Genomic DNA, 27187 nt, shown 5'->3' with positions numbered 1-27187 from the left:
CGAACTGATTTGCATTTTTCTTTTTCGTCTTTTTACTTTGGTTGATCTATTATTTCAGGTGAAGCTAGCAGGAAACTGCTTGCTTCTCATAATATGATCGATGCCAAGCAAGAGTATAACATGCCCAACCCTTTCAGTTTCAGCGACCTCTTTAGCTATCCAGCATTCCAATCAAATAATATGGATTCAATCATCACTCAAGAAGCCCCTTCTTCTTCCTCTTCCTCTTCTTTTTCTTACACTCATTCACGGACATACGATGTTTTTCTGAGTTTTCAAGGTGAAACACGCAACGGTTTCACAGGCTATTTGTACAACAATTTGCAGAAAAAAGGAATCAAAACCTTCATAGATGAAGATTATCTTAAAAGAGGAGAAGAAATATCACCAGCACTTCTTCAAGCAATTGAAGGGTCAATGATTTCTGTCGTCGTGTTCTCCGAAAACTATGCCTCCTCAAGGTGGTGTTTGGATGAACTAGTAAAGATCCTTCAATGTAAACACTCAAAGCAACAACTAGTTTATCCAGTATTTTATAAGGTGGATCCCTCAAATGTACGATACCAAACAGGTAAATTTGGAGAGGCGTTTACTAAACACTTGAATGATAATAAGGAGAAGGTACATAAATGGAGGGAAGCTCTCACAGAAGCAGCAAATTTGTGTGGATGGCATTTCTTGGACAGGTATACTTCTAACCATTGAATTCTATGATTTCCTGGTTTTTACAACTCACTAGGAATTACGATTCACTCACAATTATCTAGTGCTACAATGTCGATCATGCCAAATTCAGGGCCAATATTATTTTAACTTATTTCCTAGATAATTAGAAATTTATTGAAAATATACCCAATTGGGAATCAAACTCATTCATAGCCCCTAACTTTTGTCCATCGATCTATCTTCTTCTCCTGGGAGCCAATTATAGTTTTGTTTTTCATTTATTTCTTTTAATTTTTATAAGGATTTTTGGGTGTTTATTATTGTAGAATTTAGTATAATTTAGGATGCTTTGGGCTTAGAATTTTGGGTTAATACTTTAGGGTGTAGAATATTGTAATAAACGGAGGAAAAAAGGGCGGGGTGCCGGACATAAGAGGAAAACATATTCAGGGGAAAAAATGTGGAAAATAGTGGAGGTAATTATTTTCTTTTTCTTTGTGTGTGTGTTTTGTCCTTTTTATCATATACAGAGAAGTGTCATTTAATTAAATATTTGCTTTTCTTTTTAACTGCCAGGGATGAGTCTGAATTTGTTGATGAAATCGTTAAAGAGATCTCACTACTAATATTCAACCGTACCAAGATGAATGTGGCAAAGTACCCAATTGGATTAGAGTCTCGTGTACAAGATATTAATATGCTTTTAGAAGTTGGAAAAGATGATGTACGCAAGATAGGGATATGGGGGATTGGTGGCATAGGAAAGACAACAATTGCCAAAGCGGTTTATAATTCAATTGCTCATAGCTTTGAAGGTAGTATTTTTTTGGCAAATGTTAGACAAAAATCAATGACACATGGAGGCCTAGTCGAACTACAAAATCTTCTTCTATATGAGGTTCTACAGGAGAAAGAATTGAAGGTGAACGATGTTGATAAAGGAATTATTGTGATTAAGGAAAGATTGAGCCTTAAAAAGGTTCTCTTAATTCTTGATGACGTGGATCGACATGAGCAGTTAGATAACTTAGTTGGAGAGTTTGATTGGTTTGGTATGGGGAGTCGAATTATCATAACAAGAGATAAGGGATTGCTACATAACGTAGATCAAATTTACAAGGTCAAGGAGCTAGATGATACTCAAGCTTATTGGCTCTTCATGAGACATTGCTACGGGACAAATGAATATCCGGATGAATATGTGAGACACGCAGTTACTGTACTACACTATGCTAAGGGACTTCCTTTAGCACTAGTGATTTTAGGTTCACATCTACGTGGTATAAGTAAAGATGAGTGGCAAGATGCACTAGATGTTTACAAAAACAATCCTCCCACAGACATTCTCAAAATAAGTTATGATTCTTTAATAAATTCAGTGAAAGAAATTTTCCTTCACATTGCATGTTTTTTTAAGGGTGAAACGAAGAATAAAGTGATAGAAATACTGGAAAGTTGTAACCTTCACCCAAAGTATGGTATTGAAGTACTCATGCAAAAAGCCCTCATAACGATGACGGAAGGAGCTTATTATAGCCCGGACAATTTGCAAAGAGAAGAACATATTGGGATGCATGACTTGCTTGAAGATATGGGTAAAGAAATAGTTCGTCGAGAGTCAACTGAGCCTGAAGAACGTAGTAGATTGTGGCTTTACGAGGATATTTATCATGTTCTAACGGAAAGCACAGTAAGTACTAGAATACATATATATATATATGTATTGTTCTATTCAGTTCAAAAAGAAACATAACATCTATGACTTTTTATTAAAATCCTAAAGAAGAATATAATATAATATATATATATATATACAGGCTCGATCAGGTGCGGACGTTTGCACCGTGCGAACGTCTTACATTGAATGCTCGGCATACATTCACTGAGCGCTCAGTGTGAGATGTTCGTACGGCTGCACCTAAATAAATTTCTATATATATATGTATCGTACGTTCAACAAGAAGGATGTTTATATATATATATATATATATATATGCAGTTTAACAAGAAACTTAACATCTATGAACTTTTATTAAAATCCTGAAGAAGAATATATATATATATATATAGTTTGAAATACTTGCATTTTTATTTGGAAAAGAACTTGCTCTGCTAATACTGTAGCTTTTTCATACTAGGGAACAAATAAAATTAAAAGTATCGTGGTAGACTTCGGAGACGATGAGATACAATTGAGTGCTACAAGCTTCTCAAAGATGACAAATCTTCAATTTTTTATAAACCGTTGTGGAAAGATTTTTGGAGACCACTTTGATTATCTCCCGAACAAGTTGAAGTTTATTGATTGGACTGAATTTCCATTCCAATCTTTACCGTCCAAGATCAATCTCAAGGAGCTTGTTAGACTTCATATGCCTTTCGGCCGCATGTCAATATTGTGGGAGGGATTCAAGGTATGTATTTAAATGAATTTTTATCCACTGTTATTTTGAAGAGTTTATTTTTGAAATTAGGATGTAAATTTCATTTTTTGACTAGCGATCTTATCATGTGATCCTTTAGTTTTCTTTTTCCTTTTTGCCTCAGAGTTCAGAAAAACTGAAATTGATAAATTTGAAAGGCTGCAGACTCCTAACAAAAATCCCTGACTTTTCTGGATTCCCAAACTTGGAGGTCTTGGATCTAGACAAGTGTCAAAGTTTAGTTGAGGTTGATTCTTCTGTTGGATATCTTAAAAAGCTTGTTCACTTGAGACTTTATGGGTGCTCCAGTCTTAAGAAATTTCCAAGCAGGGTCAACCTCAAATCTCTGGAAACTTTTGATCTTCGTCATTGTAGAATGCTGGAGAATTTCCCCAGCATTGAGGAAAAAATCGTACACTTAAAAGCATTGCATCTATCTAGTTCTGGCATCAGAAAATTGCCTTCATCAATTAGATATCTGATTAATCTTGAAAGGTTAGTTTTATACAGATGTGAAAACCTTACAAATCTGCCGTGCAGCATTTATGAGTTGCAACATCTACAAGAACTTGATGTCAGGAAATGCTCAAAACTTTTTAGATTTCCAAAATGGAGTGCAGATTCACTTCCAACTAATGCAAAGATTTCAGATTCATTGAAGTTTCTTTACCTGAGTAACTGCCCGAGGCTTCGAGAAATTCCTGAACTTCCACCAAAAATTGAAAAGCTGAATGCAGCCGGTTGCGTAAAACTGAAACGATTTGCAAAATTGTCAAGCACCTCAGAACAAACATTTTGGGACAAGGTCCATAATATCCAATTGCAAAAATGTCACAGACTGCGTGACAATCTCTTCTCTGTTTTTCTCTCTTCTCCAAAAAATGAATTCAGCCTTGTTTTTCCTGGAAAAAAAGTTCCAAAGTGGTTCCACTTTAGGGAGAATGTGATGAAGATGTCAAATTGCTGGAACCTGACTCTTGGCTCTGAATTTTGTTTTGAAATCCCTCAAAATTTCAAATTGGAGGACAAAGGATTAGCTGTCTGTGCTGCTCTTAAAACTGGCCTAAGAAAGATAGGATTCCCTGGCATTCACATTACAGTTGGAATTCACATCAATGAAGAATGCATTGATGAGCGTTCCATTGAACTTCCATCAGTACAGATTCTGTCTTGTCATGTGTGGCTGCACTATATTCCATTGGTTAAGATTACCCATCATAGTCCACCATTTATATGTCAGATTAGTTTGGAACATACTAGAGGAATACGGCTGCACTATAAAAGCTGGGGGGTCTACCTGGTAAGGCCACACGATGAAAATGTCTGTTATGAAGATGATACTCATGATGAAGATAATGAAGGTGATGAAGATTTTCGACCCAAAAAACATGAAAAGGTAATGAAGATGAAGAAGATGGTGAAGATGGCGAAGATGAGGAGGTTGACTAAGATGAGAAGATGATGAATATCAGGAAGGGTGATGAAGCTTAGGAATTCCATGCAATTGCATTCAGTTCAGAGAATAATATCCTTTATTTGGTCATTTGTCACTGGAATTCATTTATAAAACTCCTGCTAGTCTTTCTTTACAGGAGTTCACTATCTCTATTCCTTATTCCCTCTTTTTTTGTTCTTGTGTGTTGAGGCTTTTTCTGACAAACTGATATTCTCAAGCCTGTGTGTAGAATTCATTAATTAATATTTGTGTTGTATATGGGTGTTAATTCAACATTTCCATAAATATGGTTAGACTTCAATTGAGTGGTGGATCTTGAAGAGTGTATGTATTGTTAGAATATATGGTTTGCAGGATATTATTTTCAACCATGGTGGAGTGGCCGGAGTTTGGTGTTCCGGTGGGGGATCGTAACTCAGTTATATGTGCATCTGCTTTGCTCATCGTCAGTGAACAAAGCAGGGGACTGGTTGGTTGGTGTCATTTTCTTGATGATTGATGAATGAGTCGGTCGCAACCTGCAAATTGCGGCCCTTAAGTTCAAGGCCAAGTTGCTGTGGATACTCCTCTAATTAATGCTGTCAACTAATCTAATCTCCTATCCTTTGAAGGACAGTCATCCTCTCCTTTCGAAGGACTGTTAGAAACTCCTAATGTAAAGCTCGACTTGCTCTCCCTGCCACGTTTCTGGAGAGCAAAATATGGTTGCAGATTGGCTTGCAAGCTTAGGCCTTAGCATCCAGTTGGGCTGCTATTTCTTTGATGTCCCCTCTTCCAATGTGGGTCATTTGAATTTGATTATGGAGAACCATGCCAGGTTCTCAAGGCCTATGGCAAGTCTAGATAGTTTTTGCTTTTTGGGCCTCTTGCCCCATCGTACCCAAAAGAAAAATACATCAACTGTATTAACCACTTTATTACATCCAATTTTTTAGAATACTGCTAGATATAATTTTGTATTCCAAATTTGGATTTTATATATATGTAGCAATTTGTCATAGATCTATATCACGGCCCACTTTCAACTTATTTATTTATAACAAGTAAAACATTATAATACATGCACTGCCACATTATTTAAGATCCAAATTTATGATATAATATAATTAAATTTGGAAACCATAACATTATTCTACATTTTAACCTTCCCTAAAAACACACAATGAGAGAAAATATGACAAAAAAAAGTAGGATTTACAAACTCTTCTGAGAAGGCTTCTCAAAAACCTTTGGATCCTTAGTAGAAAAATTCTGATTTCCAAGGATCATTTTCCCCTTCTTGATCTCAAATGCGGCATCATGGCTGTGGACCACAATATCCTCCTTGGCCTTCACGTACCGGAACGGCACTGGAGGCTCAAGTCCCTCAAGGCTTCATAAACCACTGACTTGGTCAAAATCATCTTATCCAACGTTGAGAAAGTAACCTTACCATCTGCTGCCTTAACAACTCAACTGTCCTGATTTCATCACAGAGCTGCCGGTGCAAACCCTCTCCTGCTGGTCCAACCCACTTCATCAAAGTAGGAAACCAAAGTTTCATGCCACTGTATGCATTGAAACATGCCAATGGCAATTTAATCCTAGATTTTGTAACCACGTAGCCCATAATTCATTTCAATAAAAATGACTTATCTTGTGAATTTTAATTTTAAAACATAAAAAATAAATCTAACTAATATTTATTATTAAAATATCTCTCTTTATTAGTGAACACACATGAAATTCTAAAATAGTCTCGATGGGGATACAAATTTAGAATCTTCAACAATTAATTGGTTTGTAATTAACTTACAATATTAATTTACAACTCAAAATTATATCCTGATCAGTAATTGGAGTGATAAGCTTGATCGGCTCGGTTTTAATTAATAAAAAAAAAAACTAAACAAATCACTTTTGAACATATAATATTTTAGTTTGGGATTGCAACTAGGGCATCCAATTCAATTGAATAGAATGATAGTTTTTCACTCTGAATCTGTAAAATAATAACCAAATTACACATCGCAATATACTCGGGCCTTTTAATTCTTTAAGAGACTTATTTAAAAGATCCGCAATGTTGAGAAATTTTATATTTTTATTAATTAGTGCATTGCGGCAAACGAGCCAATTCCAAACACATTAAAAGGTAATTGAATAAGGTCTGCATGAATCGTGATTTGTAGCTTTTTCACTGGTAGGCCTCGTCACACAAAGGACTAGTACTAGTGAGAGAGTGTATGGTGATGCCAAGTTGCGAATTAAGAACCACTACCAAATGCATATAAAATTATAACTACCAGATGTGGTACTATTCCGACTTATAGTTGGTAAAAGATGTGGTACACAAGATACGAAGTGGAGATGCAAATTTAAGATATCATTTAACTAAATAGAAAAGAAAATTACCACTAAAATAAATGTGATACTCTATGTAGAAAATGAAACAGATATGACATATAAGTTTATCATTTATGAATAAATAGGGTCTAAAATTAATGAGGCAAAATATAATCAAATGATCGACTACCAAATCAAGCAAAGAAGGAAACAATGTTAAGAAAAATAACAAAACAAAAATTCTTGGGGTCTTGTTTAAAATTCTTTATTAACTTTTCAATTAAAAACAAATATAAGAGAAAGAAATTAAAGAGATGGAAAAGGCAAAGAAAATATAAGGAGAATACACAAAGCCAAAACATAAAAACTTTTAATAATTTTGCTACTGCAGCTGGCAACAAAAAGCTAATAAAATGGAAGCAAGTTGAAGGGCAAATCATCGAATCTAAGCTCCAGGCTTGTTTAATGTTGTCCTTAAGCAGAGCTGGACTTGTACTCCCTGCGACCTTTATGGAGAGTAAAATAGTGCAAGCTTTGGCCTCAGCCTTGAGCTAATTAAGTTGCTAGCTGTTTCTTTGATGTTCCCCCTTCCTATATGAGTCTTAATTTTTCATAAACCAATAAACTGTATTAGATACTTTACATTCAATTCTTCAATTATTGTCACTACATAATAATTTCCTTATATATATATTATTAAGAGAACTCACTTAATTTGTCAATTATAACAGTAAAAAGTAAAGATATTATGGTGATTACTACCATCTCACTTCAATATATCAATCATTCTCATCCAACAAACCTAACTCTTTTATGAATCCTTGACACTTTGTATCTATTACATTAATTACACAATCATCATGTGTGATCGAGATCCATGTAGTCGATCTCCACAAAACAAACAACACAAAGAAATGTACTAACATAATTAGGGTTTAGAGTTTCGAACACACAAGAATCGAATATGCATATATAATTGAGTAGATCAAATTCATGAAGCCTTAGTCAATGTTTTGAAAGTCACTGATGAACCTAGTAAAACCGTGCCCACATCAACCGTACAAGTGTCATACTGAAGGAAAAACTCTACCAACATTAACCTGGACATGAGCACCACTAGATCCTTCCCCGCGCATTGCTTATTCTCCACCGTTGGATCTTCTGTCTCACAACCGTTCGACCAATAAACGTACTTCAACAGTTTCTCTCCCTCCCCCACAAACCTATGCCCCAAAAACTCTTCTGGATTCTCAAAAATTTTTGGATCCTTGGTAACAAAATTTTGATTTCCAAATATCATCTCCTCCTTCTTGATCTCAAATGAGGCATCGTGGCTGTGAACCACGATATCCTCCTTAGCCTTCCCGTATTGGTACGGGATGGGAGGCTCAATCCTCAATGCTTCATAAACCACTGACTTGGTCAAAGTCATCTTCTCTAAGGTTGAGAGATCGAGTAACCTTACCATCAGATTCCTTAACAACAGCCCTGATTTCATCACGGAGCTGCCGGTGCAAATCCTCTCCTGCTGATCCAACCCACTTAATCAAAGCAGGAAACAAAAGTTTCATTCCACCATATGCATTAAAGCATGCGAAGAACAACAGGTTGTGGCAAGCTTCGTCTCTTGCAATCCCAAAAGTACCCTCAGCCTCGTCCAAAGCTGAAGCCGCCGACTCGTAAAACGCAGAGTAAAGCTTGTTAGTTATAAGCGGACTTGACAAAAAGGGCAGGGTAGGAAAACGTGTGCAGCAAGAAATCCTCAACAAAGCTGAGCAACTTAGGCACTCCCAGTGTCATCTGAGGAGCGAGTTGAGGCAAGAGCCAGAGGGTGACCAAGTTTGGGCCTTTGGAGCCCAAACTCGTGTTTAATGGACTTTTCCCACAAAACAGCAAAAATACAAAATTGAACGACATTTCATCACTTAGAGTGTTGAAGTCTGCTTTGCCATCTTTTGATATCTGAGCTTCGAGGCTGAGAAAGAGGGTAGACAAGGACTCTTGGAAGAGGGGTATGAACTGGTGGTGGCGAGAAGCTAGTAGGGATAAGATGAAGCGTTTGAGGGCGGCGTGGTTGGACTCGGAACAGTCGAGATAAGTGCAGACGCGGTGGCCGCCGGTGAAGGCGGTGGAGGGCATGTAAGTGCCGTCCAAAACGTCCCGTTTTTCGACTTTGGAGGTGTCGAAGAGGATGGGAAAGCTTACGGCGTCGAGGACAGCAATGACTTTCGGGTTTGAAGCAATGAAGGAGCCAGGTGGCATGTTGGTCCGAAACACAGTGGACTGGTACCTTTGGATTCGGGTTTTAAAGAAGTCGTCTCGGCCTTGGTTGTAAAAATAGTCGTATCGGTCTTTGATGGGGCCGAAGAAGGGCAGGCCGTAGTCACCGGGGATGGGTTTTAGTGGAAGTTTTGGTGGTGGAGATGAAGAGGAAGAAGAGGATGAAGGCATTGTTACGTTGTATGAAATGGGGTTGAGATTTGAGATAATGGGATGAGTACTGAGTAGTACGTGTATATATTATATAAGGTGGGGAATATTAAGATAGGTAGGCATGGGTAGCAGCACGTACAATTATTGTTAGACCTCAAATCCATGTGCATTATATGCGAGTGTGGCTTTCATAGACTTGTGACTTGTTTAGGGGGCAAGGGGCCAATAGATAAATGACTACTAATTAACATGCTTGCCAAATCTGAAATATTAAGGATCGTCAATTTTGTTGATCTCTTATACACTTTTATGTTAAGTTGCTATACATAACAGATCGTTGTTTGATGAACAAATTTGATAACGTTATTGATAAATTAATAGTGAACCAGGTGGAAGATTAATTAAAGATGCTAGGTAATAAAAGTTGCATGCAGAGAAAATGAGAATAATGGGGGGGGGGGGGGGGGGGGGAAGAAAAACAGAAAAAGAAGCTGGATCAAATATATAATTGTGATGTTTTCTATTCATCTACTTTATGGTGTACTGTCATGCGATGAATTAATTTACTAGTGAGCTACCATCAAATGGGAGTGTGGAAGGGAGATTATTTGCTCAATTCAATCACATCAAACACATGTGGAAGAATTAAAAGTATAATTAACTATTATTTTAAAAGATCCTTAGTACAGCATTATTCTCCTTTGCAGATAGATCGACATGCCTTCTTCTTCCATAATTTTGGCTTCTCTGTATGTCTTTCGACAAAAATTATATACAAGATCCCTCTTACAAAAATTGTTTAATACCTAACATGATAAACATATGGAGTGGAATATGAGAGAGCCGACGGGTTATATATACAACTGTTGTATACAGTTCTCTTGTTGCAAAAACTATCTGACTTGAATATAATTAGAAAGGGATTGAATATACAAGATTTTTTGGGGTCATCATAAAGGCATATCTGCAAAAATGGATTGCATCAAAGAAAAACAAATTCCCGAGAAAAAATTGCTTTTATTGAATTGAGGTTTAATGTATTCTTAAAAAACATTGGGTTTTCAAGAATAAATTTGCAAATAATTTCGAGAAATAATTTGCATCAAAAATTGTAATTGGAAAAGCTCCGCATGAATCATGATTTGTTGATTTTTCACTGGTAGGCCTCAGCAGACAAATTAAATATGGTAATGCCAAATTGCGACTTAAAAATTGGCACCAACTGCATATAAAATTATGAATTATCATTCATTAAATGTGACACAAGGACCACACTCATGACTCATCATGAGGCCCCATCTCATGGCACAACTGGGCATTTTATGTCCATCCTTTAAATGCTGAAAATGCATAATATTTCTCCTTGGCTCAGCCATCCTAATAACAATAGTAGTAAAATAGTACTAGGGTTAACTAATGCATAATAGTAGTAGAATAGTACTAGGGTTATCTAATGCTTAATAGTAGGATCACCAACTATTCCAACTTTTAGTTGGAAAAAGATGTGGTACATAAGAAACGAAGTAGAGATTCAAATTTAGGATCTCATCCAACAAAATTAATAGAAATACCACTAAAATAAAGGTGATTTTACGTAGAAAATAAAACTGATATGGCATATGACATGATAATTTATCACTTATGAATAAATAGGGACTAAAACGAGCCAAATATAAACAAATGAGTACCAAATCACCAAAAGGACACAAAGTAAAAAAATAAATACAAAACAAAAATTCTTGGGGTCATGTATGACATTTTTTTTTCAATTAAAAAAATATAAGAGAAAGAAAAGAGATGGAAAAGGCAAAGAAGAGAGAAGGAAAATACACAAGCCAAAACATAAAAACTACTTTTAACTAGTTTTTATTTTTAATTTATAAGCAATTCATTGTGTTTCTCTCTTTTCCCGAACCTCTATCATATTTCTACCCACTTTTCTATCAATTTGTTCATTTCTATCTTTAATTAACAAACATTAACAAACAGTCCCTGGGTCAATATACAACATCAATTCAAGAGCATCCATCTCTCTTCCCGGCACAGTCTGCACTCTTCCTGCTTTAAGGTTAGGCTTATTCATACCATTGCCCTTTGTAAGATACACTTTTTTTCAGTTTGTTCCCTGAAACTTAAATTCTCTCAATTTGCCACCTGAACTTCACACAGTTGTTGCAAAACACTTTATGCCGTCAACTCTGTCAATTTTTTCGTTAAAAAAGCTGACGTAGCACCTATGTAACATGGGTATGACCATTTTCTAGTTATGTAAGATCCATGTGAACAAAAAAATTGACATGAATCTTATTATTTTTTAGTTTAAAAATGATTTTTTATTAATTTTTGTATCCACATGGATATTACATAACTAAAAAAGGTCTCACTCATGCTATATAGGTGCCACGTCAGCTTTTTTAACGGAAAAATTGACAGAGATGACGGCATAGGGTGCTTTGCAACAACTGTGTGAAGTTCAGGTGACAAACTGAGAGAATTTAAATTTCAGGGGACAAAGTAAAAAAAAGTGTATTTTATAAGGGACAATGGTGTGAATAAGCCTTAAGCCTATAACTTAACATTTTTCTCATCCAGTCATTCAGTCAAAGCCCCACAAACCCATGTATTTACTCAAAACTTTTCACGTTTTAAAAAACGCCTTGAATCAAACTACAAAATCCCAAAAAATAACTGCTGCCAGAAAATCCATACAAGATTAATCTCAACTTTCAGCCCTCACATTTCTACCATATAATTGTTTTACATTTCTAGCTTGAACTGAATGTATTAGAAACAACTGACCTAGCCAAATGCATAATGCATGCTCGAAGTCCATCAAGCTTGGGTCTACTTCAATGCATAGCAATATTAAGAGTAATGTCAAACCGTTCAAAATACGCTGTGTGACACATCATTGGCATTGCACTCTATTATATATAGGGGTTGGTGGATATGACCAACATACACCACATGCCAAGTAGGCTAAGTAGCTGTCATAGAGTATAAAATTTATATTGAAAATAATAGCAGAAAAAGTATTGTCCTAATAAGAAATCCTATACTCTCAACCAAAGAGTAAAAGCTAATAGCTGACAGTCAGCTACTCTAGTGTTTTAAAATGACAAAATTACGCTAAACGCTACAGAAAACCAATCTTATTCAAGCATTTTCTTAATTGCAGATCAGCAAATCAGTATTACAGAGAAGCAAAGCCATCATCTCCTGTTTAGTCTGCCGATAAAGAATCTACCAATAAAAGAGATAGAGAAAGTATTCAACACAAGAAGTAAAGGATATTGACAATGCTGAAAAGGATGAGCGAGCCACAGCCAGATAGAATATTTTCTGTTTTCATATGTATCTGAAGAATGTACATATTCAATTTCTCATCCCAATCAATTCTGCTGATACATATTCCCATTCCAAACTAAACTTTTGAAGGAACTTAAGGCCAAAACAAAAGATCATTAGAAGGAGCTTGAAGAAAACAAAAAGCTCAGGGTAAGAAGCTGAAATAAGGAGGTACTCCATCCTTGCAGATCATACCTCAGGTCAGAGGTATCCTGCCTAAAAGAGAGACATATCTGGGGGTGGTCCATACACAGTCTTCCAAGACAGTGGAATAAGCCACTTATCATTATTGTTGCCTGCACAAAGCCATTAGAAAAGATGAGCATACCTCCAACACGAAAGCATTAAGCAAATCAGGGTTCAAGGAAGTAAAATAGATCTAATGGAAACAATTCTTAGGGATCAGCAAAGTGTTAATCAGGATCGTGAATCACATGTCCTGTCCCTGCCCTGTGAAGAATATGGTTATGCCCCCATCGTCACCACATCCCACCCTGTCACCTTTTTTCTTTTATTTTTCGTTTTCTCCTTTTTCAACATTGGCTAAATGTCTAGAACTTTTGTTAAATAAATATTATCCTAAATGCTCCCAATACAATGTTAAGCTATGAAGTTGATTTTAAAATATGTGAATTTAGAATAATAATTGATATATTGGATGCCAAATCTATTCCTTTTTAAGAAAAAAAAATTCCAATTACAGAACAATATTAATCCAACCAAAGAAATAAATAACTTTTATTAGAATATTCAGATATACACGGTGTGAATGCAAAAGGAAATTGGATCATCGCCGAACCCCACCTCGGGAGTTTAATTTTAAATCTCATCCCCATCCTATGTCCCACTTGGGGTAGGATACATCACCCCATTCAAGGTGGGGTGGGACTGGGGCTGAAATCATGCCCATTGCTAACCATTCTTCAACAACAAGATAATCTAATCTAATCGGTGCAAAAGATAATAAAATAAGATAATGAAAAAAACAAATCATGTATTGTCAAAATCTCAAAATCATATATAAAACAACAGAGAAATCGTTATATTTGCACATGTATGTGTTAATCTGCACATACTGCAAAACACAGACATATACATGCCAGCACATGCGCTCGCGCACACACACAATATCTATGACTAAAAGCATTATCGACCATCCAATTGGTTAAGAGGCCTTAAAAGTGACGGGCAATAAAATTTAAACCGTTAAATTTGCTTTGGCAAAAGCAACAGTATTAGATTAACAGCCACGTTTGAACAGAGTACACATATGGGCATGACCAAACTTCCGTTCAAACAAAAGCCTTCAATTGGTGAAATAATTACATTTGATTTACGAAACGAAACTCACCATGGAAATTGCTGGGACTCAGGCCCAGAAGTTTACAAGCTGCCTCGGCCAAATGGAAAGCATCAGGTGTGTTGTCTCCTTCTGAGCAGTAGCATAATAAGCAGGTGACCTTCAATCCTTTGGCCTGATTCAATAAGAGAAAACCTTTAGGATAAATAAAACAAAAAACAGTCTAATAATTTATGGTTTACATGTGTGGGTGTGAGTGTGAGTGTGAGTGTGAGTGTGAGTGTGGGTGAGAGAGACTGAGCAAGAACTGATTGCAACCAGTGGATGTGGACACAATTATTCCAAATCATAAAATATGGTGTTCGGCAAGGGTAATCTTGGGGATTCCTGTTGTGCAACACCCTGTTTATGTTTGGAAACAATTGGGTCCACATTCACTGATTGCAGTCTTGGGTATGCTACCAGAATACCTTGAAACAAGAAAAAAGTACTGCAAAAGGCAAGCTTGGGTAGTAGTATTCTTCTTCTTCTTCAACTTCATCTTCAAAGGGCAAGCTGTCCTCCAGCACAGCATTGCCTTCAGCTAATGTGCTGAGGTACTTCCAATACTTCTCAGTGGGGTTATATTCCTGCAGTCTTTTCCACCCAAGTTGTTCACAGTAATCATCTGTGCCATCTGAATTGGAGCTAGAGAGGTAATGCATCTGCAAACCACTGGTGCGTCGCAAAAAGATAAATCACCATTTAAAAATGCACAGAAAACTACAGGCGACACAGATCATTGTCCAAACAACAGAGTTCAAAACACTTGATTATCTTTGAAGACTAGTTATGCATGTTTAAAGAATGGAACATGTTTTGTTTTCACATCAGTTCCATAATTTTTGGTACAATTCCTAAGGAACACATTAGCAAGAAAATTTATATTTAATTGCAACTTTAACTGAAGATACGTGATTTTTTTGGTATCACTAACCAAACTCTGAAAATGAAGTATAAGTAAACATAAGATATAATGGACATTGAAATTCCAAGATGGAAATGCCAGAAACCCTTGGGAAATATAGTGGTTGTGAAAATGAAGGGTTAGATCCAAGAGACGAATGATTGTGTTGTGGTTGCAAGGTGTAAAAGAGAGTAGTTCTATTTCAAAATCAATTCAATGGTGTTTGTAATTTAATTGCTTAACAGATATTTCAATAACTACAAGAACGTCAAAAACTTAAAGCGCTAACAGAAAACAAGATTCCAGCTCTTTATACCTTGACATATCAATTCTCTGCCACCTCCCAAAATCCAAGCTTGAAAGCACAACAATGTGCTTCTTTCCACTAGCAGCAACATAATCAGCCAAGTTTTTAGCAAACTCAATCATCCTTCCCTGTTTAGAATTACCATTTTAAACTTCAGAATTTTTTTCCCCACAACTACAAGAAAAATTAATAGACCAAAACAACTCAATTCAATCCCAAATGTGCAATCGTACCTTAACAACAGGGGACCTTTGTTGGATAAGAGTCATCGCATTAGAAGATGAATCATAAGCTGCAAACCCAAACATTCATTTATCAAAAGATATAAATACATAATTAAAAAAAATAAAATTGAAACAAGCTAAGTAAGAAAGAGAAGGGATAGAGTGAGCACCTTCAAGAGGGAGAGCGAGCTCGCCTTGCGGAACAGGCCCATATGCATCGTTGCCAACACAAGGAAGCACAAAGGGACTGTCCAAATACCCAACTCTCTCCGCTCTCGTTGATGCAACTAAAAGATCAACTGCAAGCTGACCCACATTTCCAATCGACAAGGCTGGCTGAACCCAAGAATTCAAAATTTTAAATTCCCAGTTTTTAACTTTTTCCAACACTTTCTAAACAACCAAACATAGCTCAACTATCGAAAAAAGAAAGAAAAAAAAACCCTAGCTAAACATTATAATAGCAATTACCAACTGCCCTGGAAAATTGAACGCACCAGGATTAGAGTGGAAGAGGCGTCGTGGGAGGATTTGCCTTCTTCGGGGATGAATTCCATTGTTGGTGAGCGTGGAGTTCTTCAAGTTGGAGTTGTTGACTGTTTAGCGCGATTTTTTCGAGTTGATGAAGGAGAAGGAGAAGAAGAAGAAGGAAGATTTGGCTTTGGGGGTGATTTTTTTTTTTTTTTTTTTTTGAGGAAAAAGGGGCTGAAATTTATGTGGGCCGAATTACCCGGAGATCCAACAATGTTGAAAATGAATGACACCCGGCCCAGGTTCCCAACAAAATTCTCATTTACTCAAAATAGTTCGAATTTGACTCGTGTTCAGCTTGTTAAAAAAATGAACTAAATTTAAACTTTGTATACTCGGCTCGTAAAACTTGTGAGCTATATTCATATATAGAGACAACTCGAGTTTTGTTTAAGCTCGATTTATTCGTTAAAGCTTGATTCATAAATGTAGAATTTTTAATTTTATAGTTAAAATATTAATAATGAAATATATGTATTGAATAAAATTAAATCAAATCAATTATATTGGTTAAAAAATTATTTAAATTCAAATTTTCTTTATCTCTTGCTTTATTATTATTTGTCATTAAACCGAACCAAACTAAGTTCGAGGTCGTTTCATAAACAAGTCGAGCCTAGCTTAACCTTGGAAAAAAAACATATGAGCTGGACTTGAATATATCTTTTTGATATGGAGTTGAACTTGAACTCGATAAATATTACTTTAGCCAAGCTTGAGCACCTTGACATTTAGTTTAATCGGCTCATTTACAACCCCAAACTCAAATACTCGTACTTCATTTTTTAAAATTGTATTGACAAAAAGAAAATTAAAATTAGGTATATTGAGATTAAATAGCAAATATAACCTTTTTTTTGTTTGTTTTACATAGCAGTAGTAGACAAATATTTTTTAGCTTATGTACTAAACAGACAAAAGACATTTGTTTAGAGCTACTTATTCATTCTCGATTTTTGGTAATAAACTAGATTGCCTTTTCACATAATTACATCTTCACAAACATTTATTCAAGGCCACTTATATATGTAACTGTAAAACTTGAGAAACGCTAGCAATTTTTTCACTTGGTTTCTCCTTTCAACCCTTATTTTCTTCCTCAAGTGGTCACATGTAAATTAATTGAGTGCACTTAAAATGGAGCTCCTTTTTTTTTTTTTTTACTCATACGATCTCAACAAATTCATAAAGTGTTGACCATTGATGTGAACTTCATTGATGGACCCAATAAAACGTGCCCACATGCATCAACCGTAAGAGTGTTAAAAACTTAAAATGAAGGAAGAACACTACATACATTATCCTTATATATGATTATAATTAATGTGATATCAAGTAATTAGTTAGTACCTTAGAGACTTTTATAGTGCAATATATAATAACATGGTTGTCCTGGTGCAGGAACTTTTTGGACTGCAACATCACGTACATATCATCTGCCTAACATCACATGAGTAGTATTTTTTTGTAATATGCTTTTGAATATTGCAAGTTTCTAACTCACAAACTTTTTTTTTTTTTTTTTGCCACGATTTCTAACACAAACTTACATAGTAGCAACATCACTGATTACCCATAAGATGGTAAATTACTAAATTATTAACAAGTGATTTATTTATTAGGACAATAAAGATATCAAACTGCTACCATAAAAGTGGAGGGGAAAGATCCATAACACGTGCCAAGCAAGAGGTGATATTTTATTTTCAAACCCCAGATTCCTTTTTTGATCTGAAATTAGGCAGTACATATATTGAATTATCCCATATACAAGAAAGGGAAGCCCAAAATCCGAAGGCAGACCAGCCCAGACAAAAACACCCCTACAAATTAGCACAGCATAAACAGAACAACAATACCCAGATTACATGGCCAAAAATAAATAAATACCCAGATTTAAAAAATAAAAATTACCCAAACAAAAGACCCCAACGCATAATGACATAATCAACTAGGGAATACAAAAAGGTTATTGAACAGATAAGAAACGTCATTGTATGATTTCAAACGGGATTAATTGGACAAGAAGGTTATTGAACAGATAAGCAGCACTATCTGCAGTTGTTAAAATAGTTTAATTGAAAGAACTTTAGAATTAGTTCTCATGCACTCAGATTCGATTCCTCTTTTTCTTCAATATAAAAAAAAAATTAAAAAAAAAAAAAAAAAAACAGCGCGCACTATCGATATTATTCTTTGTTTTGAAGTTTTACAGTCTGTCACGTAATTCTATCTAACAATAGGATAAAAGAAGTATTTAATTGACCCACATTGCAAAAGGAATTCCAGAAAGTGACGACAGGGCTGATTCCATTTTGGGGATGTGTACAAGTTATATGACTAGGTTCTATCCTTTGTAGTTGTTGTGGGGCTTACTGCTATGTTGTTTGATTTTAGTTTTGTTTGTAGTCTACTACTTTAGTTTTTTGACTTTTTTCTATTTGTTATTTGTATTGCCTGTGAGCTTTGTTCTTTAAAAAAACTATTCATAAACGAGGCCAAAAAAAAGTATTTTAATGAAAAGAGAAGTTTTACACCACGTTAAAGAATGCTGGAAATTCATTTTCACATATATGATTCAGACAAATTCTATATATATATACAATTTTTTTATATTAATCCAATACAAGAAGTTTATTTGAAAGAAATTTTATACGTAAAAATTGAAATTTTAATAAATTCTAGTAAAAGGTTAGTCAAGATCAAATGTAGACGACTCAAATAGGTATATGATAATCATGTTGAGAGTAATGTAAAGCTCATTGCCAATTAATTTTGGGTTAAATGATCTAATTCTATCAAATCACCCTTGAAGAAAGGTCCACTCTTGTTCAATTTTATGAAGCCATTTTTTATGGGTTTCGTTAATTTTGTTGACAGAAACTTCTGGCCGTGGACAACCCTACAACAAATCAAAATTTTTCTCCCATGCCACTATTCTACAACACAATCTATTCTATATACAAATGGGTACGTGTATGCGCCGTATTGGACACACAAGATGTTGAGGTGAGTCAACTCTTCTAGAAGATTAGGTAGTTATTAGGACTTTATTACCTCCTGTAATTATGCTTTAACATCTTGTAATTAGCTTGTAATTAACTGTAGACTCTGTGTGCAAATACCACATTTCCAAAATTTATTCTACAAACGTGTGCTAGCTGCTACTTTTTGGCATTCAGGACACAACGACAGTTCATTAATTTCCACCATGACACTATTCTCCAAAGCATGATTCTACGATGCATGTATCTACGTTTGACAATCCAACTATTTCACATTTAGAATTTTAGATTGCTACAACTTGTTTCAACTTCAATTCATTGAGAATATCGAGCATTAATATATTGATGTGATCTTCGACCATACAAGGATTTGACATTTCCTTAAACTCTAGCCCACATAAAGAACTTTCTTTTTTTGTCTGTTTCTTTTCATTTAAAAGCAAACCAGGAAAAAAATTTGTGTGCATGCATGATGTGTGCAAAAATGTTATAAAATAGCATTAGCCGAGCAAATACAAATTCGTATAAACACACACATCATCCATGTGGACCATGTGTTTGGTCATTGGCGTGTGATTGGATTAGACAACATGCATCGATCCTTGCACTCACGATGAACAATATTTTTAATTTGAATAATTTAATATATAATAAATTAATAAAGTAGATGGATAATTGGATATGTTGATCCACATGCATGCAAAAGACGAAAAAGGTTTCATCGTCTCCAAGTTTTGTACGTATTCCTCCGCACAATTTTCATTGTCCTTGAAACTTTGAATCTTTTGCTCCACAAAGTACATGTGGGTCAATTCTTTGCAACTCCTACTCTATAAAAGCACAACACACTGCATGCACATCATATCAAGCTACAATCAATATCTAGCCTACCATCCCAACATAACATTTTATCATACAGCATGTCTTCATTATCTTCTTATCATAAATCACCATCTCTACCATCAAAGCTTCCATTAAAACCAATCCCTGGTGACTATGGCACACCCTTCTTCGGCGCCCTTAACGACCGCTACGACTTCTTTTACAAACAGGGTCGCGACGAGTTCTTTAAAACCCGAATTCAAAAGCACCAATCCACTGTGTTCCGCACCAACATGCCCCCTGGACCTTTCATTGCCTCAAACCCCAAAGTCATTGCTGTACTTGACGCCATAAGCTTCCCCGTCCTCTTCGACACTTCCAAAGTCGAAAAACGTGACATATTTGACGGAACTTACATGCCCTCCACTGCCTTCACCGGCGGCTACCGTGTCTGCTCTTTTCTCGACCCTTCCGAGCCCAAACACGCTGCTCTTAAACGCTTTTTCTTGTCCCAACTCTCTGCTCGTCACCAAAAAGTCATCCCCATCTTCCAAACCCACTTTTCCGACCTCTTCCTTAAGGCCGAGGCTCAGTTGGCAAAAGATGGCAAGTCAGACTTCAACAACCTTAACGACCAAATTTCCTTCAACTTCATCTTTGAGCTGTTTTTGGGCCAAAGCCCATCAAATACAAAGTTGGGCTCCAAAGGCCCAAACTTGGTCACCCTCTGGCTCTTGCCCCAACTTGCTCCTCAGCTGACACTGGGCCTGCCTAAGTTCCTCAACTTTCTTGAGGATTTCTTGCTGCACACATTTCCCTTTCCTGCCTTTCTTGTCAAGCCAGCTTACAACAAGCTTTATAATGCTTTTTACGAGTCAGCGGCTTCGGCTCTCGACGAGGCTGAGGGTACTTTTGGGATTTCAAAAGACGAGGCTTGCCACAACCTCGTGTTCTTAATTTGTTTCAATGCATACGGTGGCATGAAGCTTTTGTTCCCTTCTTTGTTGAAGTGGGTTGGATTGGCAGGAGAGGATTTACACCGCCGGCTCCGTGATGAAATCAGGGCCGTTGTCAAAGCATCTGATGGTAAGGTAACTCTCACAGCATTGGATAAGATGACTTTGACCAAGTCAGTGGTTTATGAGGCTTTGAGGATTGATCCTTCAGTCCCGTTCCAGTATGGGAAAGCTAAGGAAGATATGGTGGTCCAAAGCCACGATGCTGCATTTGAGATCAAGAAAGGAGAGATCATCTTTGGATATCAAACAATTGCTACGAGGGACCCAAAGATTTTCGAGACTCCTGAGGAGTTTGTAGGTGATAGGTTTGTTGGAGACGGAGAGAAGTTATTGAAGTACGTGTGGTGGTCGAACGGTCCGGAGACGGAAAATCCAATGGCAGAGAATAAGCAGTGCGCGGGGAAGGATCTGGTGGTGCTCATGTCCAGGATAATGTTGGTAGAGTTCTTCCTTCGTTATGACACTTTTACTATTGACGTGGGCACGTTTCTGTTGGGACCATCGGTGACATTCAAAACATTGATTAAGGCATCATGAATAATTTGATCATACCTCCTCAATTAAAATGGGTCATTTTATGAAGTTTCTCATTTATAGAAAATCTTACCCTTTATTTTTTCTCTCAACATGTATTTCTGTTCAATTCCAAACTCCTTAGTCCTTTTTTGACCATGCTATTTTTTTCCATTGTATTCATTGTTTGTTTAATAAATATTATGTATTGTGTTATGAAAATAATTGAATTTGAAGTAGAGAGTTAATAATAATTAAGTTGAGATTAATAATTTTATTGGTTGGTAGTTTGGTAAACATGTTTACCCTACAACCTATTTGTCTTCCCCCTTCGATTCACAATTTGAAAAACTTGTGTAGAACTGTCACACAAGAAAATTAAAAAAGTTCTTCAAACCAGCGTCTCCTCTCCATCTCTCTCCTACATATATGCTATGTTGTTATTGCCATGGTGGTGGAGTGTTATTTTATCTTGTTTATTCTTCAATTTTTGAAAGAAAAAATTTCAAAACATCTATGTATTTTACCTTTTTTTTTTTTTTAACTTTTCCTACACTTTCTAAGCAACCAAACAGAGCTCAACTATCGGAAAACAAAAAACAAAAGAAAGAAATCAAAAAGCGTTGCTAAACATTATAAAAATAAAAACCACTGCCCTAGAAAATTGAACGGACCAGGATGAGATTGGTGAGAGTTGTCATGGACTTGTGAATTCCATTGTGGAGGAAAGCAGGTTCTGGCCCTCTGTGATCAACATTGACCTAAGAAACAGAGACTCTTTAATAAGATCAACATCTACTGCTTTGTTGGAGTATCACCCATTAACATCAGTTCTTCTTCTCTTCTCTTAGATTTGAATTGATGACTGAAGAGGGATTTAGAGGTTGTCGGGTCATTAACATCAGCTCTTTTTTTACATCAACTCTTTTATTTTTCTTTGGTGTTTTCGGGTCAAAGAGAATAGAAGTAGAAGCTATTTAGAGGTGTGTTGTGACTGGATCTGTTTGCTTCTTCTTTTTTGATCTGTTTCTATATTTGTTTATCTCATTTATGTAATTTTTTGAAAGGCATCTCGATCATTTATTTTTTTGAGAGTTTCATCCTATTAGTTTGGAGTTTTGAGTTTTTATTAGATTGAAGTAATAATATTTCGATTTGTTAGTAAAGCCTAATTATAAACATGGATTTTTCTAGATTTTCACTTGAAAAATATTAAATTTTTGAGTTTTAAGATTTGAATTTGTTAATCAAAAGATGAACTTGCTATAGCAACTTTAGATGGCATTACAGCCATTTTAGATGGTATTGCAGACATTTTTTTGTCAACCACTTTGTTGACCTTGAGCTTTTTTTTTTTTTTTTTTTTTTTTTTTCTGTTAAACATTGAGGGGTATTTTTGTTTAAAAATAGCCAAAAGACTTTTTCCACCCTAGACTATAAAAGTAAGTCCCTCATTAAAAATGATTATTTTATAAAATTGCCCTTGTTTAATATGGTATTACAGTTCAGCATATTTTAATTCAAAAGCTCTATTTCTTACTTCTCACTTATCATATATATTACTTTGTAATGCGGATCTGCACTTTAATTATATATACATATATATATATATATATATATATGTAAGTCTAATTTTAAAAAAAGTAAAATTTATTCTGTGACTTATTTCTCATTATAATTTAATAATAGAAATTGCATTTTTTTAAAATTACTCTTATAAAAGAAAATTAAAAACCGTTTAACCATTCATTATAGTGGTTGTTAACGAAGCCACCCATGCATGCTTACGAAACTGCAAAATGGCTTTAAATCATGAGACGAGAGTACCACAATATTCTTGTGGCCTTTATTATCTTGTCTGGTGCGAACCATCTTTCTTAAGTATACCCATTAATTATTGAATCAAATAATTGTGTTGACAAATGACAATACTGGTTTATCATGTCAACTTTTTAGACTTTGATCGGTACTAATATTGATCATGAATTAAAAGGAACACAATTGTCAAAACCATGTCCTTTAATTAATTAAGATTGATCGATCAACATGCAATGTTAATTACAATCATGCAAATATGTTGCCATATGTATGACTTAAACTTGAACCTCTATTACTTTACAGTTGTGATATGAACCATACTAATATGGAAGTCATTTTCAACATGATGAGTCCATACTTCTATCTTCTTTTTGTAGTTATATGTTAGTAATCGAAAGTTGCTTTTTGCCTAAAAGTAGGCACAATGTTTCTTTCTAACAAGTGCCCCCCTCTAATTAATTAAAGAGTTAACGTGGGGAAAAAGAAAAATGAAAAACAAAATTGAGAAAAGATCGACAAAAGCTAGCTAGATGGCTCTGTATCAACAAACTAAGAATAACAAAAAAGAGTATAGGGAGGGCCTTTTTATTTTGTACGTGTCATTTGTTTCCATTATATATGGAAAACTAGATTCCAGTAGCAAAGATGGTTGGCCAATGACATCCAATCTAAGCCAACATGAATTTTCAATCATTGAATCACTTTAATTGGCCTTTTATGGTTCATTTGAACAAAAAAGGTTCTATCTTCTGCAAGTTTTGTATTCCTCCCCGTCAATTTTCATTGTCCTTAAAACTTTCAATCTTTGGCTCCACAAATTAAATGTACGTGGGTTAATTCTTTGCAACCCCTACTCTATAAAACCACAACACACTTGCATGCACAGCATATCAAGCTACAATCAATTCCTAGCCTACTATAACAACAAAACATTTCATCAACCACCATGTCTTCATCATCTTCTGATCACAAAACACCATCTCCACCATCAAAGCTTCCATTAAAACCAATCCCTGGAGACTACGGCACACCCTTCTTCGGCGCCCTTAACGACCGCTACGACTTCTTTTACAAACAAGGTCGTGACGAGTTCTTTAAAATCCGAATTCAAAAGCACCAATCCACAGTGTTCCGCACCAACATGTCCCTGGACCCTTCATTGCCTCAAACCCCAAAGTCATCGTTGTCCTCGACGCCGTAAGCTTCCCCGTCCTCTTCGACACCTCCAAAGTCGAAAAACGCGATATATTTGTCGGCACTTACATGCCCTCCACTGCCTTCACCGGCGGCTACCGTGTCTGTTCTTTTCTTGACCCTTCCGAGCCCAAACATGCCGCTCTCAAAGGCTTCTTCTTGTCCCAACTCTCTGCTCACCACCACAAAGTCATCCCCATCTTCCAAACCCACTTCTTCGACCTCTTCCTCAAGGCCGAGGCTCAGTTGGCAAAAGATGGCAATTCAGTCAGACTTCAACAAACTTAACGACCAAACTTCCTTCAACTTCATCTTTGAGCTATTTTTTGGCCAAAGCCCATCAAATACAAAGTTGGGCTCCAAAGGCCCAAACTTGGCCACTCTCTGGCTTTTGCCCCAACTTGCTCCTCAATTGACCCTGGGCCTGCCCAAGTTCCTCAACTTTCTTGAGGATTTCTTGTTGCACACGTTTCCTTTTCCTGCCCTTCTTGTCAAGCCAGCTTACAACAAGCTTTACAATGCTTTTTACGAGTTGGCGGCTTCGGCTCTCAACGAGGCTGAGGGTACTTTTGGAATTTCAAAAGACGAGGCTTGCCACAACCTCGTGTTCTTAATTTGCTTCAATGCGTAAGGTGGTATGAAGCTTTTGTTCCGTTCTTTGTTAAAGTGGGTTGGATTGGCAGGAGAGGATTTACACCGCCGGCTCCGTGATGAAATCAAGGTCGTTGTTAAAGCATCCGATGGTAAGGTAATTAAATCTCGCGTCATTGAATAAGATGACTTTGACCAAGTCAGTGGTTTATGAAGCTTTGAGGATTGATCCTTCGGTCCCATTCCAGTACGGGAAAGCCAAGGAGGATATGGTGGTCCAAAGCCACGATGCCGCATTTGAGATCAAGAAAGGAGAGATCATCTTTGGATATCAAACAATTGCTACGAGGGACCCAAAGATTTTCGAGACTCCTGAGGAGTTTGTAGGTGATAGGTTTGTTGGAGACGGAGAGAAGTTATTGAAGTACGTGTGGTGGTCGAACGGTCCGGAGACGGAAAATCCAATGGCAGAGAATAAGCAGTGCGCGGGGAAGGATCTGGTGGTGCTCATGTCCAGGATAATGTTGGTAGAGTTCTTCCTTCGTTATGACACTTTTACTATTGACGTGGGCAGGTTTCTGTTGGGACCATCAGTGACATTCAAAACATTGACCAAGGCATCATGAGTAATTTGATCATACCAGATTAAAATGGGTCATTTTATGAAGTTTCCCAGTTATAGAAAATCCTTCCTTTTCTTTTTTCACTCAACATGTATTTCCGTTCAATGCATAGCTCCTTAATTATTCCTTTTTTTACCATACTATTTTCCATTGTATTCATTGTTTGTTTATTAAATATTATGTATTGCATGTGTTACGTAAAGAATTGAATTTGAAGTAGTAAGTTAATAATAAGTTGAGATTAATAATTTTATTGGTTGTAATTTACAGTTTGGTATAACATTTTTACCCTACAACCTATTTGTCTTCCCCCTTCGATTCACAATTGGAAAGCTTGTGTAGAACTTTCAAACAAGAGAATTAAAAAAGTCCTTCACACCAGGTTCTCCTCTCCATCTCCCTCCTACATATATGCTAATAATGCTATGGTGTTGTGGCCATGGTGATGGAGTTTTATTTTATATTGTTTATTCTTCAAGTTTTTCAAAAAAAAAAAATTTCAAAACATCTATGCATTTTACACGACTTCTTTAAACTTTTCCTACACTTTCTAAGCAACCAAACAGAGCTCAACTGTTCAAAAAAAAAAAAAAAAAAAGTCCTTAGCTAAACATACTGCCCTAGAAAATTGAACGGACCTGGATGAGAGTGGTGAAAGTTGTCGTGGACGTGTTCGGGCAAGATTTCCACTGTGGAGGAGGGCAGTGAGAATGAAATTTTTCAAGATGAAGAAGGAAGTAGTTTTTGGGCTGAAATTTCATTCTTCAAGATGAAAAAATGCAATTCTCAGATCCATCTGATTAGTACATATAAAGGCTGGGCTTATGTTGGTAGTAAGATGGACATTACTGGGCCTTATATATTTTGGGTACTTAGTTGTATGACTTGTAGCAAGTGCATGCAAATTCAGTATCTTGTTTTTTTTTTTTTATATAAATTTAAATTATTGGGTAGGTTTTTTTTTTTTTTTTGTTTATAAAATTGGGTAGGTTAGTTTAGGATCAGTCAAAATAATGAGTGATACTACGCATTTAAACAGGTTTTCAGGTGGACAAATGTTTATTTATTTATTTTTTTTTTAAAGAAAAAAGAAAGTCAATCCTCTTAGGAGAAATTTTTAAAACATAAAAGGATACAATTACATAAAATAAGTTTTATGACTAAAAAAAAAAACCAACAAACCTATTTTATTTAAGGCATTGTCCGAAAACGAATAGGTTGCCGATCGTATTGGACCTACATCTTGGTTATCTAGATTGGTAGAAACACAATACAATTTTTTTAAATGGGCACAAATTGCATGAATGGGCCTTAACATGGTCTGTTTGTCACCTCTAACTTGAAGCTGTATCCTCCTTCATCTTCATTTTCAACCAAAAATGTGTATTTCCATTTATTCAAATTAATTTGCCTTTGACTTAAAGTTATCATCTTTACTAATATTTAAGAACACGTACTAATGTTCTTTGGCCTTTTATCCTAATAATGGACCACCAGTACTTATGTTAAGTATAATCCCAATGAATTAGACATCTATTCAGTTCAAGCGGTGATGTAGAAGATATTATATTTTATATATCATATCAAATCACAATGAAGTCTTCTTGTTGAATTTATCTAATTCTTCTTGAATCTTCAATTTT

General features: G+C 35.8%; 3 protein-coding genes and 3 pseudogenes across 3 annotated transcripts; 3 read left to right on the top strand and 3 right to left on the bottom strand.

Annotated features, from left to right (window-relative positions):
* LOC147276865 (TMV resistance protein N-like) lies at positions 1-4799 on the top strand. The gene is made up of 4 exons (XM_086253489.1): positions 1-686; positions 1243-2356; positions 2805-3080; positions 3214-4799. Exons 1-4 carry the CDS (start codon positions 94-96, stop codon positions 4549-4551), a joined length of 3321 nt encoding a protein of 1106 aa, XP_086109615.1. The 5' UTR covers positions 1-93; the 3' UTR covers positions 4552-4799.
* A 940-nt stretch (positions 4800-5739) lies between these two features.
* On the bottom strand, positions 5740-6154 carry LOC147276864 (allene oxide synthase CYP74A2 pseudogene; annotated as a pseudogene).
* Positions 6155-7861: 1707 nt separating this feature from the next.
* On the bottom strand, positions 7862-9321 carry LOC147276863 (allene oxide synthase 1, chloroplastic-like; annotated as a pseudogene).
* A 3119-nt stretch (positions 9322-12440) lies between these two features.
* On the bottom strand, positions 12441-16094 carry LOC147276862 (clast3-like protein). The gene is made up of 7 exons (XM_086254565.1): positions 15926-16094; positions 15599-15764; positions 15438-15496; positions 15214-15332; positions 14422-14665; positions 14003-14126; positions 12441-12947 (listed from the first exon to the last, which is right to left on the bottom strand). The coding sequence occupies exons 1-7, from the start codon at positions 15983-15985 to the stop codon at positions 12868-12870; spliced, it is 852 nt and encodes a 283-aa protein (XP_086110691.1). The 5' UTR covers positions 15986-16094; the 3' UTR covers positions 12441-12867.
* A 3756-nt stretch (positions 16095-19850) lies between these two features.
* LOC147276861 (allene oxide synthase CYP74A2-like) lies at positions 19851-21474 on the top strand. The gene has a single exon (XM_086254076.1). It carries the CDS (start codon positions 19885-19887, stop codon positions 21340-21342), a length of 1458 nt encoding a protein of 485 aa, XP_086110202.1. The 5' UTR covers positions 19851-19884; the 3' UTR covers positions 21343-21474.
* Positions 21475-24042: 2568 nt separating this feature from the next.
* On the top strand, positions 24043-25556 carry LOC147276860 (allene oxide synthase CYP74A2-like; annotated as a pseudogene).
* The last annotated feature ends 1631 nt before the right edge of the window (positions 25557-27187 follow it).

This window comes from Dryas octopetala, chromosome 8 (assembly GCF_963921425.1).
Source record: "Dryas octopetala chromosome 8, drDryOcto1.1, whole genome shotgun sequence".
In the NCBI taxonomy this organism is placed as follows: Eukaryota; Viridiplantae; Streptophyta; class Magnoliopsida; order Rosales; family Rosaceae; genus Dryas; species Dryas octopetala.
This window is presented reverse-complemented; position numbering and strand designations above follow the sequence as displayed.